Raw genomic sequence first — 17,462 nt, forward strand, 5'->3', positions numbered from 1 at the left:
TAAACGATAATTATATGTGAAAGCTGGAGTAATTTTTATGCTCTTTTTTATTATGAAATACAGATATTCAGTCCTCTTCACAATAGTTTCACAAGTTGTCTCTACATCTTCCGTAGAATGAAGACCGAGAAGTGGTCCTGGTCAGAACAGATCGGTCCGGAGGAGTGTGGCCTGTGAGCACAGAAGGGGAGTCTCGGGAACCTCCAGGAGGAACAAGGAGGAGGCAGATGGTGTGTTTACCGTATTTCCTTGTTAATTCAGAATTCCTTTCTCCTCCCCGGTGTCGTTTGCTTCAGATTACTTCCGGAATGTTTTCTGAAGTGTAGGTTTATAATACAAACACTAGTAAATTATATAGTATTACTTTTATTCTCAGGTATATCCCTTTGCATTTTACAAAATGGAATCTCATGCAACCACGGGTTTTCAATGTGAACATTGAATGTTTAAAGCAATTTTAATTTTGTTTTTCATTGTTTTTAACTTCTTTTTACGTATTTACCATAGCTCTTAGGGAAAATCTTGCATTAGTTAATTTGAGCTCTGCTGATGGGGTGTCGATATACAATAATGTCTTAATTATGTGGTTGCTGGGATCCTTTATAAACCTTATTTTCTTTTCCATCTTCCAGCTCCACCAATTAGTTTTTAGCACTACCCCGAGGCTCTCGAGTTGGTAGAAACAGTGTATTTAGTTTTCCCAAGTACGATTTTTTGTTTTAAATTTGGAAGATCATACAAACAGTGATTGGGTCCACAGAAGATTTTTTTCATTCAGTTTTTCTGTCACATGTTTATTATTTGTCTGTTGAGTGCCTGAGCTGCTGGAGAGAGTAGTTGCTTCAGCGAATAGAGCGGGACAGATCCCTCCTCTAATGAAATGGGAAGAATTAGGGGTTCGGAGCAGAGATGGGGCAGGAGAAGAGATAGGTTCGAATTCTGTGGAATGACGGAACTGGCTGCGGAGCCGAGGGTACTTTGCCAGATGCCAGCAGCGGCCCTGTTTGAGTTGCCTGTGGCTGAGCACTGCCGGCACAGGGCGGACACACTCACTCGGGACTGAGGTTGGCCTTTCGAGTGTAAGAAACAGGCCACGAGGGCCAGAAATCGAGGGTCTGGAACCGGGGAGTGATTGGAGCCACGCAACGTGAGACTTAAGCTAGTGATTTCAGAAACAGTGATGTTGGGAAAAAGTTCAGGGAATGTGCTTCCAAAGATCTCAAAGAGGGTGAAGAGCAGGTTTTACTTGGCTATGGGAGTGTGACAATAAGGGACGTAGGGGAGACGTGACTTGGGAGGAAATAACATAGCACTTTTCTTTGCCACAGGTAGGTGTGGAGCCCACTGAGAGGAAGACCCAGGACTGATTTAGATGAGAATAGACTATCATCCTTGTCTCTGACAGAGCTATGCGAAATGGGTTTGCTCATACGCTCTCTGTTTTCGGTGTGCTCACTTCATCTCCGGATGGCTGTGCGCTTCCCTGCACGGCGGTCAGGAGTTTACTCCCAGGAAGGGAGCAGACAGGAGGGAAGAAGGGATAAAGCAGCTCTGCCGTTTCCCCAAATCCTGAAGTCAGATCATACCATCCCTGGCGAAGAGGAGACTAATGGGGCAAAAATAGGGAGTGGTATTCTAATGGAAATTCTTCCAAGCAGAACCACATAGAAAAGGGATAAGCTGGAAGGAAAGCTTTACATTTACTATCAGATTTACAGGTAATTTATTAAAAATACTTCATGGTCGCAGACCCATGTTTTCACTAAATAATGTTCATTTTCTCATAGGCTTCAACTCACGAAGAAAAAGAAAGGGTGAGATACTTTCATGATGATGATGATCTCAGTCTGAGTGATTTAGTCAAGAATGAAAAGATGGGAACAGCAGAAAATCAGAACAAACTTTTTATGAGAATGGCATCTAAGGTAAGATATATTCCTAGGATATCTTTCAGTTTGAGAAGCTGGCTACTCCATCTAGCAATGGTCTATTTTTCAGAGAGAGCTGTGCTTTCCGATCTCGATTTAGTTAATTAAATCAGCTCTTTGTGAGACATATTAGAAACATGCATTTTGGAATTGATTGGGAAACTTATATTTGGGATTTCTTTTGCTTTTATTTTTAATTTTTTTTTTTTAAAGTTTATTTATTTTGAGGGAGAGAGGGTGCACACACAAGCAGAGGGGCAGAGAGAGGAGAGAGAGAGAGAGAGAGAGAGAGAGAGAATCCTAGAGAATCCTAGGCAGACTCCATGCTGCCGGTGCAGAGCCCATTGTGGGGCTCATACTCATGAGCCGTGAGGTCATGACCTCAGCCAAAATCAAGAGTAGGGCGCTTAACCCAATGAGCCTGAGTCACCCAGGCACCCCTATTCTGTTTTTAAGTATAGACTCTGGTTTAGTTTTTTTTTTTTAATTTTTAAATTAACATGAAAATATTAATTATGTATTTGATCTCCCACTTAAAGGAACATTTGGGCCAGAGTTTAATGTTGGCAACATGCCGCTAGTTATGTGACCGGTACGTTTTGTATTAGTGTTCCTCCAGGTTTTCATGATACCATGGGGAATATATTTGAAGTGACAGACTATGGATTATACAGGAGGCATTTTAGAAGAATCTTAAATCTATTTATATGAAACCTTGTCTTTAAAAATTTTTTTTTAATATTTATTTTTGAGAGAGAGAGAACAGAGCACAAGTGGTGGTGGGGCAGGGAGAGAGAGAGAGAGAAAGAGAGAGTGAGGGAGACACAGAATGTGAAGCAGGCTCTAGACTCCGAGCTGTCAGCACAGAGCCCACCTTGGGACTCAAACTCACAAGCTGTGAGATCATGATCTGAGCTGAAGTCAGACACTTAACCGACTGAGCCACCCCGGTGCCTCAATGAAAACTTGTATTTATACTTCATATTCCTATGAAAATGTGTGTTAATCCATCATTATGGTTAGTAGGATTAGTTTTTGTTGCAGGTAGCATTCTTTGTTATAGTTCCTTCCAGACTCACCCACTAACATTTTTGATACAAGAGATATGTTTAAACTCAGCTGTGGAACAGGGTTTGACGTTGGAGCTTCAGCTTGCTGTCTGCTTGCAGGTGAAGTTTTCCTGGAACACAGCTGTCCACATTTGTTTACATAGTGTCGAAGGCTGTTTTCACTCCCTCACAGGCCAGCTGAGTAGTTGTGACAGAGACCTTACAGCCCACAAAGCGGAAATACTTGCAGTACTTTGCGCAAGCCTGCTTGGTGACACCCATGGTTACTTTTCGATGGTGCGCGTTCGGACGGGGTGTCTGAGGTCCAGGAGGAAGACTCTACTGCCTGGTGAAAACCTTAACGTAATGACAGCTAGAAGAGAGATAACCAGAGATACCTGTGTGTGTGTATGTGTGTGGGGAGGGAGCGACACAAACTCGGGTTTAAACAGGAACGGCCGTCCTTCCATCACCAAGGATTGTAAATTTAGCCCATGGGATCCTTTCCATTCTCTTCATCTGGAGGGAAGGACTAGAAATCAGTCCCGTAGGGTCTGGAATTTCCGTTTTGATGAAAGTTTTCTTTTCAGAGATGGGGCACACCGCTTTATGTGCAACTCTGAATTAAATACGGTTTTAGTAATCTGAGCATAGTACCTTCAGGTGTCTACACAAGACGAAAAAAGCTTGTTATCCACTTGTGCATGAACGCCTGAGGGCTGCGCGGTTGGCCCCGTTCCGGCGCTGCGAGTAGGGAGCCGATGAAGTCGGATTCCTTCCCTCATGGGGCTTGTGTTTCTAGTGGATGAGACAGAAAATGAACAAATACATGGTATAAAATACTATGTAACGTAAGTAGTAGGATACAAAATAGAAAATATTTTTGTAGGAAATAAAGCAAAATCGGAGGCGATAGGCTTGTGGTCTCAGTAGAGGGTTGAAGGCAGGCGCCTCCTTGGAGGTGGTGTCTCTGCAGCCTGTGAACAAAATCGGGGGGTGGGGTCCACAGGAGTGCCTGGGGGAGGCCGTTCCTGCAAAGGGCCCACAGCAGAGGCGGGCTTGCAGCACGTGTGACCTGACCGGGGGCGCAGCGGGTCTTACGGGCCGTGCTGTGGGAGCGCGCGCCTGCGTTGTGAGTGACGGGGCGCCATCGGGAAGGGGCTTAGCAGGACGGTGTCACGGCCTGACTTAGGTTTTGTAGTCGCCCCACAACTCTTGTGTGTTCTGCTCCGTTTTCTTCCGTTGCGGAAGTTTCTCTCCTCATCTTCCAGCTCCAAGGCTCTCTCCTCTACTGTGTCTGGTCTGGTTATAAACCCATCATTTATTCATTTCCGCGGTACTGTCTTTAGTCTCTAGAATTTCTTTCTGCTTCTTAGGAGTTTCCACCTCTCAGCTTACGTTAGCCGTCTGTTCTTGGTGAGCCCACGCTCCCGGACTGTGAGCCTCACCGGCACTTGTCAGCTTCTCTTCCCTCGTTAGTTGGGAAGGGATGGTGGGGGGAGGGGGCGGCTGGAGTCGGGGGTTCCCCTTCCTTCAGGTGGGCTAGGCCGTGATAAAGCCCCAGCAGGTGGAGCTCTGGTAAAATCCTTCCTCCTGAGGGCTGGGCTTGTTAAGAAGAACAGAATGTTCTGGTGTATTTCACAGTGGTGCTTCTCTCCCTGCCCATTGCTGGAAGGGAGAGCAGCTGCCTGGAGGTAAAACCCACACAGCTGTGTCGGCTTCTCCATGACTGGGTCCCCCGGGGTTTCTAACTCTCAGATTTGTCCACTTTGTCCGCACTGAGCCTCCAGCAATTTGTCAGTTAAAGTTTAGGTTTTCCTGGCCTGGCGATGGTTCCCACGGAGCCCCTGCTTTGTGCACGCAGATTGTGATTCCCTCTGGCCCGCTGACTGGCTCCCTGACTTTGGGGCTAAGGAGAGTTGTTGATTTTTCAGTTTCTTCAGCTTTGTACTTGCTCTGGGGACAGAGTGGCAGCTTCTCAGCTCTTTAAATGCCAGGCTGGAAACTGCTGGTTTATTTTTGAAAGGGTTATTCTGGCAGCTCTTTCGAGAAGGCAGTATAGGGAGGCAGGAGTGGAAATAGGGAGATCACTTTAGGAGGGTCTTGCATTAGCTCAGACAGAGCCTGGGATCAGAGTGTAAACAGTGAGAAGTGTTAGGATTTGGGGCAGTGCTGCTGCTATTTACTGAAATAGAAAATCCAGCAGGGGACACATTGCGCTGGAGGTAGGCGATCAGGAACACTCTCACAGATATGTGAAGTGCAGATGCCCAGGAGACCTTCCCATGGTGCCGTGGGCTCACTGCCATGGGGCTCTGTGTCCGTGTTGGCGCTCACAGACACTTGGATGCCCTTGACATTGAAGTGTATGTAAAGCCACGGGGCTCAGGGAGTTATTGATGAAGTGGGTCTGAAGACTGAGCTCAGGAGCACCGTGTGGAAGGCGACGGGGAGGGTTCAACAACTGACGCTGAGAAGGGCGGCCAGTGAGGCCCCAGGAGGGCAGGCCGTGGTGGGTGAGAAGCGGGGGAATAAGTGTCAGTTGCTTCTGAGGGGCGGAGTCAGACCTTTGAAGCCGGCGAGGTGGCCATTAGGTTTGCCAACGTGTAGGCTTCTGGAGACTCCGAGGGAAGGCGGAGTGTCCGTGCGCGGAGGCAGAAGGGCTTGTAAGTGTAGGAGGGGGAACGGGCCCCCTCTTTCTGCCCCTCCTAGTTTAGGGAACGCGAAGGTTCTCAGCTGGGAGTCATGGTGAATAAGGGGCGTCAGAGGGTCGAGAAGGAAGGGCGAAATGGTTTTCGAGAAAACCTGTGTGAAGTACAGCAGGATCGCCAGGCGGCGCTGAAGGCCCGTCTGAGCGTCATGGTTATAAATGTAACATTGAACATGGAGGGTGTTCGTGTGTTTTTCCCCTTCCGTGTTTGGATAGAGACTCAGTTTTACTGAATTATGTTACAGTGATCATGACTCGTTTTGTATTTTTCAGATTTTATCACCGTTGATTCTTGCTTTAAGGGTACAGATAAGAGACGATGTTTATGATTTTTTTCTCTGCATAAGATCTTTTAGTAATATTTGTATTGGGTAGAGTTGTTTTTAGTATTAACTGATTTGGCAGTGATTATGATCCCTAAACATTGAAAATCTTTGAATTTTTTAAACTCTGAGGTTATTGCTAGAACATTATAATAGGTACGGTACACATTTACCAGTGGGATGTTACCAAATGACAGAGTAATGGGCCCTCGCCTCCACCCCCTCACAAAGGTCAGCGGTTGGGTGGCGGACGTGACTGAGGAGCACTGCAGGGTCTGCATACAACCTTCAACAACACGGTGGGACAGAGACACTGGGTAACGACTGCACCCGATGGACGAGGACAGCTTCACTTGTGCTTGGGTTGCCCTGTCCCCACGCTGGCGTCGCGCAGCGCCCAGAGGGAATGCCCCCGCTGGAGACTTCGTGTGGCAAGGAGAAGAGCAGGGTGACCAGCTCCCCGAGTGTTCCGTGGCGCCACGTGAAGGTCCCACTTCAGTGTCCGCCCACCCAGAGACCAACAGAGCCGAGACAGAGAGACAGCTAGGAACGGGAGAAAAGTAGGGGCTCCCGGGAGCAGCCACCCTGTGGGTGATCATGGTTCCCAGGGGTCTGCCCTGCAGACAAGCCAGCAGCATTTGCCCCCGAAGAGAACAGTGAGCCCTTGCAGAGTTTACCAGCTCTGACTGCGCAGGTGTTCACGCTCAGCTGTCTGGGTCCCTTTCTGCTCCCCATCCCACCCCCAGCCAACTCCCCGCGAAGCCTGGGAACTGTACCGGCAGCTGGCCCCACTCGCTGGGAACTTGCCCACTTCTCTGTGACCCCACCACTGGCATCTCCTGCCGCACATTCGAGGCAAGACCCTGTAGCCATGGCAGTGTGTGCTGAAAGCCACGCACCTGCAGTTAACGCCGGCCCTTGCTGCGTGCCCTGGCACCTCCCGCTACATGTGTGGTCGCAGCCACTATCCAGCCACCTGCAGCTGGCCCCCGCATCTGAGGGTGCGCCCTGGCTCTGGTGACGGCTGTCTGTTGCCCTGGTGTGCAGCTCTTGCAGTAGCTCTCAAAGCTTCTGTGGACCCCCCAGAGATGCTGCCAAGGGTCACACGGTTGTGGATGCCGTGGACCCCAGCGACTTGAGCCCACAAGCCACCGCCCTCCCCAGACTCATTGCCACCACATGCCCTCCCACTTGGCATCCTGCAGCTTTAGATCCGAGGTCACCACACGCTCCAGCGTGCCCCTGCGTGCAGATGGGCATTTTCCCTTACTGCAGTCCATAAAGTCTAGAAGGGAAGACTGCTTCTTCAAATGCACAGACATCTACACAAGGTTGTAGGGATCATAAATAATTAGGGAAACATGACTCCAACAAAGGAGTACAGTAAATATCTAGTTACCATCCCCAAAGAAAAGAAGATACAGGCATTACCTGATGAAGAATTCAAAGTAATTGTTTTAAAGATGCTCAGAGAGCTGTGAGAACACCGATAAGCAATGTAATGATATCGGGAAGACAATACAAGAACAGGATAGGAAGTTCAACAAAGGAACAGAACACAAATCAGACATTTGTAGCAGAGGAATACACTGAGTGAACTGTAGAAAAATCAGTAAAGAGCTTCACCAGCAGACCAGACCAAACAGAAGAAAGAATCAACTCGCAGAGAATTCGTGTGGAATCATCCAGTCAGAGGAGCAACAGGAAAAAGGATGAGAAGGGAAGGAAAAAAGCATATGGGTCTTAGGGGACACCATTCACAAACACTCTGTGTGTCATTGGCATCCCACAGGAGAAGGGAAGACGAAAGGGATAGAAAGCTTCCTTAAAGAAATAATGGCTGAGAACCTCCCAAACCTGGGGAGAGATTTGCACTTGTAAGTTCATGAAGCTAATAAGTCACCCCAAAATTTCAATCCAAAGTGATCTTTTTGAAGACACAATATAGTAAAACTGAACTTGAAAAAAAAAAAGAATTTTAAAAGCAGTAAGAGAAAAAATTCTCTCCTACAAGGAACCCCTTTAAGTGGATTTCCGAGCAGAGCCGCTTCAGGCCAGGAGAAGATGGCTTGGTACACGTGCTGAAGGAAAGAAACTGCCAACCAAGAATATTTTACCCAGCACAGTTGTCCTTCAGAAAGGGCAAAATAGAGACTTCCCTAAACAAGTAAAACTTGAGAGCTCATCACTACTAGACCTGCCTTCTAAAGAAGGCTGCTCATTAGTGACATGAAAACATATGAAAATGTACAACACCCTAGTAAAGGTAAGCATATAGTCAGGTACAGAACGGTGTGTTAACCCCAATTGTAGCCTAAAAGTTGAAGGACAAAAGTGTTAAAAATAGTAATGGCTACAATAATTTGTCAATAGATGCACAATATAAAAAGTAAAGTGTGACATCAAAAACATGAAATGTGACTGTTGTGAAACCTGAAAGGGTAGAGTTTTTCTGTGAGATAGAAATCGTTCAGTTTGAAATCTACTTCTATCTGTAAGGTGTTTCAGGTTAAGTCTTAGGGTCACCATAAACCAAAGCCTGCAGTGGAAAAGATGAAGGGAGCCAGTGTATCCCACTGTGGACACTCATCCATTCATTGAGAAGAACAGCTAGAATGGAAGGGAAGGAAAAATAACTACCAAACAGCCAGACCTGTTCACGAGGTGATGGTACTACGCTCTCGCCTATGAAGAGTCACTGTAAGTGTAATGGGTTAAATGTTCCACTAAGAAGGCAGAGAATGGGTGAATGGATAAAGAGCCAGACCCAACTATAGACTCCCTGTAAGAGACTCACTTCAGCTTTAACAACACAGATAGGTTCAAAGTGAAGGCAGGGGAAAGAGCATTCCATGCAAACGGGAACCGAAAGAAGCAAGGACAGCAATACCTCTACAGACGAAGTAGACTTAAAGTCGAACACTGTAACTGGAGACAAATAAGATCATAGTATAATGATAAGGAGTCAACTCATCAAGAGGAAATAATAATTGTAAACACATGAACACCCAACATCAGAGCCCCTAATTACGTCAAATAATAACAGATCTAAGAGAGTAAAGTAAACAGTATGGTAATATTAGAGGACTTCATTCAGTACCTCACTTTCATCCGTGAATAGATCATCCAGATAAAAAAGCAATAAGGAAACATTGGACTTGAATGACACTTTGTTTTTTTATTCTTTTTTTTTTTNGTTGATGTTTGTGTGTATGGTGAGAAAGTGATCTGTTAGTTTCATTCTTCTGCATGTTGCTGTCCAGTTCTCCCAGCACCATCTGTTAAAGAGGCTGTCTTTTTTCCATTGGATACTCTTTCCTGTTTTGTCAAAGATTAGTTGGCCATACATTTGTGGGTACAATTCTGAGTTTCCTGTTCTTTCCCTTTGGTCTATGTGTCTGTTTTGTGCCAATACCATACTGTCTTGATGACACCTTTGTAGTAGATGCTAAAGTCTGGTATGGTGATGCCTCCCATTTTGGTTTTCTTCTTCAATATTACTTTGACTATTCAGAGTCTTTTGTGGTTCCATATAAGTTTTAGGATAGTTTGATTTCACTTTGAGAAGATTGCTGGTGCAGTTTAGATTGGGATTGCATTGAATGTGTAGATTGCTTTGGGTAGTAATGACATTTTAACAATATTTATCCTTCTGATCCATGAGCATGGAATGTTTTTCCATTTCTTTGTGTCTTCTTCAATTTCCTTCATAAGTTTTGTATAGGTTTCATCATACAGATCTCTTATGCCTTTGGTTAGGTTTATTCCTAGGTATTTATGGTTTTTTGTGCAATTATGAATGGGATCAGTTTCCTGATTTCTCTCTGTTGCTTCATTATTGGTGTATAAAAATGCAACCGATTTCTGTGCATTGATTTTGTGCCCTGCAACTTTGCTGAATTCTTGGATCAGTTCTAGTAGGCTTCTGGTGGAGTCTGACATGTTTTCTATGTAGAGTATCATGTCGTCTGTGAAAAGTGAAAGATTGACTTCTTCTTTGCTAATTCTTATGCCTTTTATTTCCTTTTGTTGTCTGATTGCTAAAGCTAAGACTTCCAGCACTATGTTAAACAGTGGTGAGAGTGGACATCCCTGTCGTGTTTCTGGTCGCAGGTAAAAGCTCTCAGATTTTCCCCATTGAAGATGATGTTAGCTGAGGGCTTCTCATAGATGGCTTTTATGATGTTTAAGTAGGTTCCTTCTATCCCACTTTCTTGAGGGTCTTTATTAAGAAGGATGCTGTATTTTGTCAAATGCTTTTTCTGCATCTGTCAACAGGATCATATGATTTTTATCTNTTCCTTTAGGTACTTGTACTTTTTCTAATTTCTTGAAATAGGCCTGGAGTGCAGTGTACTTTCCTCTTGGGACTGCCTTTGCCGCAACCCATAGAGTTTGGATTGTTGTGTTTTCATTTTCATTTGTTTCCATATATTTTTAAATTTCTTCTCTAATTGCCTAATTGGCCCATTCATTCTTTAGTAGGGTGTTCTTAAACCTCCATGTTTTTGGAGGTTTTCCAGACTTCTTCCTGTAATTGATTTCAAGTTTCAAAGCATTATGATATGAGAGTGTGCATGTATGATCTCAGTTCTTTTATATTTATTGAGGGCTGCTTTATGTCACAGTATGTGATTTGTCTTGGAGAATGTGCCATGTACACTTGAGAAGAAAGTGAATTCCCTGGCCTCAGGATGTAGAGTTCTAAATATATCTGTCAGATCCATCTAGTCCAATGTGTCATTCAAGTCTATTGTGTCTTTATTGACTTTCTGTCTGGTTGNTCTTGTTACTGTCTTTAATTTGAAGTCCAGTTGTCTGATAAAAGTATAACTACTCTGGCTTTCTTTTGATTTCCAGTAGCATGCTATATATTTCTCTACCCCTTACTTTTAATCTGAAGGTATCTTCCAGTCTAAAATGAGTTTCTTGTAGACAGCATATAAATGGATTTTGTTTTTTTACCCATTTTGCTACCCTACGTCTTTTGACTGGAGCATTCAGTCCATTTACATTCAGTGTTATTATTGAAATATGTGGGTTTAGAGTCTTTGTGTCCTTTGTAGAGTTCATGTTTGTGGTGGTGTCTCTGGTATCTTTGTTCCTTGCAACCTTTCCTTCAGAGCATCCCCCTCAGGATTTCTTGTAGGGCTGGCTTCGTGGTGACAAATTCTTTCAATTTCTGTTTATTTGGAAAGGTTTTTATCTCTCCTTCTATTTTGAATGACAGGCTTGCTGGATAGAGGATTCTTGGCTGCATATTTTTACTGTTCATCACATTGAAGATCTCCTGCCATTCCTTTCTGGCCTGCCAAGTTTCAGTAGATAGGTCTGTCACCACTCTGATAGGTTTCCCTTTGTATGTGAGGGCCCTTTTCTCCCTAGCTGCTTTCAAAATTCTCTCTTTGTCCTTATATTTTGCCATTTTTACTATGATATGCCGTGCAGAAGATCAATTCAAATTACGTCTGAGGGGAGTTCTCTGTGCCTCTTGGATTTCAATGTTTACTTCCTTCCCCAGGTGGGGAAGTTCTCTGCTGTAATTTGTTCCAGGACTCCTTCAGCACCTTTCCCTCTCTCTTCCTCTTCTGGGATTCCTATGATACGGATATTGTTGTGTTTAGCCGTATCGCTGAGCTCTCAAACCCTTCTTTCGTGTTCCTGGATCAGTTTGTCTCTTTTTTTTCTGTTTCCTCTTTTTCTGTAATGGTGTCTTCTAAATCACTTATTCTCCTTTCTGCCTCTTCAATCCGTGCATTGGAGGCCTCTAATTTATTATGTATCTCATTTATTGCATTTTTAAATTCATCATGCCTATTTTTATGCTCCATGTTGCTTGTAGTCATAGTTTCTTTGACGTCCCCTATGCTTTTTTCAAGCCCAGCGATTGATTTTATGATTATTGTTCTAAAATCTTGTTCAGTTATGCTGCTTATATCTGTTTTGAGCAGTTCATTAGCTGTCAGTTTTTCTTGGAATTTCTTTGGAGGAAAGCTCTTTAATTTTGTCATTTTAGTTGGCTTTCTGTCTCTTGTTAGTTTTAAAGACTTGTCATGCTCTCTGCACCTGTGAGTGCTGCTGTACCCAAGAAGACTCTGACTGTCCAGGGCGTATCCTTTCAGAGAGTGTTTCTTGAATGTTATCTCTTGGTCTCTCTTGTTGAGACCTTGGTTATTTTATTTTCCTACTCGTAGTGGTATNATCTTCAAATGTTCTAACATTTATTTATTTTTAAGAGACAGAGTGAGACAGATCATGAGCAGGGGAGGGGCAGAAAGAGGGAGACACAGAATCTGAAGCAGGCTCCAGGCTCTGAGCTGTCAGCACAGAGCCAGACGTGGGGCTCGAATCCATAAACCGTGAGATCATGACCTGAGCCGAAGTCGGATGCTCAACTGACTGAGCCACCCAGGCGCCCCAACCATTTTTATCAATACCATGCGCAATCTCTTTACCTTTAAAAGACCTTGAACTAACAAGTGTTAGTTTTTAGAGACGGTCGTATTGACTTGTTGTCTAGATGTGGTAAGCGTTTTCATCAAGACACACAGAAGCTCGTCTGTGTTTCTTCCTTTATTAGTTGAAAGGCATTAGTCTAGGATAGAAACTGGCAAAGTTTTTCTGTACAGGACCAGATAGTAAATATTTTCAGCTCTCCGTTGCAACCACCAGCACTGCTGTTACAACGCAGAAGGGGCTGAGGGTGTACATAAGCAAGCGGTAACAAGCGAGATGGCCATGTTCCACCAAAACCTCGCTTCCATACACACGTGGTGGCCTGATGTGCCTTGCAGGCCATGGTTTGTCATTCACTGGCCTGGGATTCTAAATGATAGATATTTCCATGGCAAATGCCTTTGAATTTGGGTACTTACCTTACTTAGTAGTTACCCTGAAAGTGTATCTTAAAAGGCTGAGAGGTAACCAGTCAGGAATAGTTGGTATTAGATCAAGATCCTGTTTATCTATTTATTCCGTCAACAGATATTAATTGATCGCACTTGTGTGAGGTGTTCTACTGGGGGGGGGATTCACTGCTAAGTTAGGAAGACGTGTCCCTGGCCGTTAGGGTGCTTATAGGCTGGAGAAGTGAATTCAGTAATTATAGATGTGTAAATTACTGTGAAAGACAAGTGGAAAGTCTTTAGAGAGAAACACCAGGGGTTCCTAACCTAAATTGGGAAGCCAGAAAGTAATTCACATTTGACAGCAGTTTTGATGCTGCTTCTGGTCAGTATTCAGTCCTACCCTATTGTATATTGTATAGTTTTTACTGTCTATCCTTTTTTTTTTGGTAATTCTGAAATTCAGATTATGTTCACTTTCTTTTACATTTTAGCATTAAATCTCTAATAGTATCTTTTTCTTATAACCAGGTTAAGAAAGGAATCTCACGCCAAAAATAAACTTATATTTTTGTATTTGGATAGGGCATTTATGATTGTTTTTTTTATGCTGTCTTTATTTTTTTAGTTTTCCTGAATATTTACTACATAATTCATAAAAAAGGGGAACAATCAGAAATCCTGAAAAAGAGGGGTATGTGCCTCTGTTATGTGCGTAGTATGTGTGTTAGAGTATGCTGGTCCTGCGTTCGTTCCTTACGATGTGGTAGGAGACCCTGGGTTCATAGTAACTTCCTTTTCGGAGGCTTCTTCTCCAGAATCCTAGAACCGAAGCATACGTGACTCCGGGGAGAGACTTCACTGGTCCTGCCCACCCTTTCACAGGTTACTGAAGGGGAACCGGGGCACTAAGAGAGTGCTGTGTCTGAGTCCCCACAGCCAGTGAGGGGCAGAGCTGGCATGCAGGCCTCGGCTCCGACTTGCAGGGCGGCTTTTCCCTGGGACGTTTCGGCCTTTCACGCGACGCGGGCTAATGGGTGGCCCTTGGTTGTTGCTAAAGTTCAGCCTTCGTGCGGTATCCATGTGTCATGGATCGGCATCTGTAAATACGTGCTGTGTGCTTTGCTCTNTGAGCCACCGAGGCGCCTCTAAAATCCTTTTAAAAAAAACTTTCAGTGGACTGTATTAGTAAGGGTCAGTCTTGAGAGGTTAGAGGGCACAGCTTTGTTAAAAGCGTGAGCAGAAGGTGGGGAGAATGGAGACTGCCCCCTCCTGGCGGGACCCGTGGCTGTGTGGGTGCTCAGGGCAGTCACTCCAGACGTCTTAGACGTTCACTCGTGTGGGCGAACTTAGCCTGGGAAGAGGCTATTCCATGCATGTGAAATCATGCACATTGTCCTGTGATGTCCTCTGTGGAAAATTTGGAATTTGGGCATCATGAAATGATAGAAGTGGTATTTTGCTTTGGTATGTAACTGAATACATTTTGATGTAGTTTGTTCATTTTTCCAGAAGATGTAGGCTTGAGTACAGTTCAAGCTGCTTATGAAATAGTTTTGTTTTGTTTTCTAAGCACCGCTTAGTGGTGGGAACACCAGAAAAGTTTATTTAGCTTTCTTTAGTTCAAGTCTCTTTACTTTTTTTAATAGTAAGATATACATAACATGGAATTTAACATTGTAACCATTTTCACATGTATAGTTTCAGTGAAATTAAGTACATTCACAGTATTGTACACCAATTTCTACCCTCTCTTTCCAGAATGTCTTCTGTCATCTCAAGCAGAATCCCTGTACCTATGAAACAGTACCTCCCTTTCCCACCCCTGTATCTACATCAGCCCTGGAAACCTCTTCTATTTTTGTCTCCAAAGAATGTGCCTGTATATAAGTGGAATCATGCACTATTTGTCCTTTTGTGTCTGGCTCACTTCACTCAGCATAATGTTGTAGCTTGAGTCAGAATTGGATCACATGTATATACTACTTTAAAAAAAAAAGGGATCTCTTCACCTGTTGCTGCATATCTGGGTTGTTTCCACCTTTTGGCTGTAGTGAGTAGTGCTGCCATGAACATTGGCGTACAAGCATCTTTCTGAGTCCCTGCTTTCAGTGCTTCTGTGTATCTATCTGGGGTGGAATTGCTAGACCGAATGCTAATTCTGTGTTTGATTTTCTTTTTTTTTTTTTAATTTATTTTGATTGCTTTCTATTTTTAAAAAATTTTTATGTATTTATTTTGAGAGAGAGAAAGTGCACATGTGAGCTGGGGAGAGGCAGAGAGAGTGAGCAAGAGAATCTCATGAACCGGAGATCACGACCTGAGCCAAACACTCAACTGACTGAGCCCCCCACATGCCCCTGTGTGTCTGACTTTCTGAGGAGCCACCAAACTGATGTCCATGGCGGCTGTACCGGTTTCACGTCCCCACCACCCATGTGCAAGGGCACCAGTCACTACATCCTCCCCAGTTCTTACTGTTTGGGTTTCACTGTTGTTGATTTGTCTCTCAGTAGCGGGCATCCCCATCGGTGAGAGGTGGTATCTTCCTGTGGTCAGGAATTGGGACCTGAGTGAGATTTTAGGAGAACTGTAGGCCCTCCTCCCCGATTCTGACCTATTATGTTGAAGTTGTTGGCCATTGGGTATGCTGGTTCAGTACTTTAACTAGCCTTTTTTCTTCCTAGAGAAAAATAGGGTCTAAAATTTATTTTGATTTATGAAATTTTATTTCATTAGCTAATTCATCTTTTTTCCAATGAATCTGAGGGCTTAGAATTTGAAGGATAGTTTCAAAACTGAGTTTGATCAAAGTTTCGATTACAAATTTGTCATAAAACTTGAAAGTCTTTTTCAAGTCTAAGAATTAGACACTGTTTTTTTTCTTGTTGATAATCTTTGTGTTATAATGCAATACTAATTAGACAGATTTGTTGCAATCCATGGTTTCTACATAATGATGCTAAAAAAAAAAAGCTTGTAGTTTTCAGTTTTCATGGAGTCGGAGTATCTGATTTTTTTATAAACTGGCATCTTTTTTGTCTTTTTCAGTTCAGGCTTTTTTTTTTTTTTTTTAAAAACACCAAAATGGCAAAGCAAATTATTGTTCATGGCTAGAAAACATTTAATGTTTTTATACACTTAGTATTTAGGCTATGAATTCACTAACATCTTCCATTGCCAGGCTTTAATTTGGAAACTGTTAGCTTGATTAAACAGAATCCAAGTAATAATTCCATTTAACTCCCAATTCATGTGGACAGTGGTTACCATTAATGAATCCAGAAGAACTTCCCAGGCTGCAGTAATGTGATCATAATCCCTCTGGACCAGGGTTTCTCAGCCTTGGCAGTGTAGACTTTTTGGATTGGCTCTTTGTTGTGGGAAGACTGTTCATCTATTGTGGGATGTTTCTCAGCCTCCCTGTCCTCAGTAGATGCCAGTAACATCCACACCTACCCCGTGTTTTGAACAACTAAAATATCTCCAGACGTTCCCAAATGTCCCCCCGTGAGAAAGTCACCCCCAGTTGAGAACACTGCTCTGGGACAATGTGGGAGAGAATAACAAAAACTACTGTTTTGTGAGGATCTGCTCCATGTTAGGCTCTTTGCATACATTGATGCTTAGAATTATCTGGCAGTATTGATATTAGTAACCCCTTATGGTACACTGATGCTCAGAGATACTCTGTGGCTTTCTTATGACCACATATCTCTAGTCTGAACCCAGTCCATTTTTGTTTGTTCCTTTATCAGTATGTAGCATTACGAGCTAGCCTGGGTCAGAAAGTTGGGAGTCCTTGCGATCCCTCTTCCTCCCTCACGTCCCACATCGGATCTGTTACCAGTCTTGATCTCCTCTCAGTCGTAATCCGTCTGCTTCTCTTCAGTCCTGCTAGGTCTGTAAAAATAGGCTCATAACTGGTTTGCTGGCACTTCTTATCTTCCTTCATTTCTATTTTAATTCCCCCTCATTGAAACCAGAGTAATTGGTTTTCCTTTTTCTCAAGTGTGTCTCTGATCCTTTGGACTCTATGTGAAAACCTTTCAGATGGCATTTGATTGCTGTTAGATTCTTTAACAGGACCTAACAAGACCTTGACTGGTGTGGTCTCTATGTCTCCTGCCTCATCTCCGGTCTTCCTCTGTTTGGCTTTGCCTTCTCTGCTTCAGCCGTGCTGACTTGACTGGCTCCTCCTGGGTGCTGCGCTTTCTCCAGACATGGACTCTGTACACATGCAGTTTTTGTTGTGTCTAGTGGACTCTATCTGTTCATACTTGTCTCATCTCTCTCATTATTCTTTTAGGGAAGCCTTTTCACCTCTGTGATTGTGTCATCCCTTCTGTTAGGGCCTATTGCCATCACAACTGGAACCTGACTTTTTTATTGAACATCCCTGTAGTTAATGCCTGTCTTTCCCATATCGTTCCACGTTATTGGGATCATGTCTGCTTTTGCTTGCCATTGTGTCTTCACTATCTCTTCTGGTTTTTAGTACATAATAGCATCTGATAAATATTTGTTTTGTAGAATCACATACTTGAGGCTTGAAATTGAGTGCAAAAGTCTCTCTTTCACCACTATACTAAGTTGCCTAGAAAATT

At 43.6% G+C, this 17,462-nt stretch overlaps 1 protein-coding gene across 1 annotated transcript in view; it reads left to right on the forward strand.

Moving 5' to 3' along the window:
- The window catches only part of CWF19L2 (CWF19 like cell cycle control factor 2), a 126,372-nt gene that overhangs the window by 75,543 nt on the left and 33,367 nt on the right, over nt 1-17,462 (forward strand). Inside the window, exons 11-12 of the mRNA XM_077777443.1 lie at nt 117-230; nt 1,788-1,925. Coding sequence (XP_077633569.1) covers nt 117-230; nt 1,788-1,925 — 252 coding nt within the window. The remainder of the gene's footprint in view (nt 1-116; nt 231-1,787; nt 1,926-17,462) is intronic.

The sequence above is a fragment of the Crocuta crocuta genome, unplaced genomic scaffold (genome assembly GCF_008692635.1).
Source record: "Crocuta crocuta isolate KB4526 unplaced genomic scaffold, BGI_CrCroc_1.0 scaffold278, whole genome shotgun sequence".
NCBI classification, from domain to species: Eukaryota; Metazoa; Chordata; class Mammalia; order Carnivora; family Hyaenidae; genus Crocuta; species Crocuta crocuta.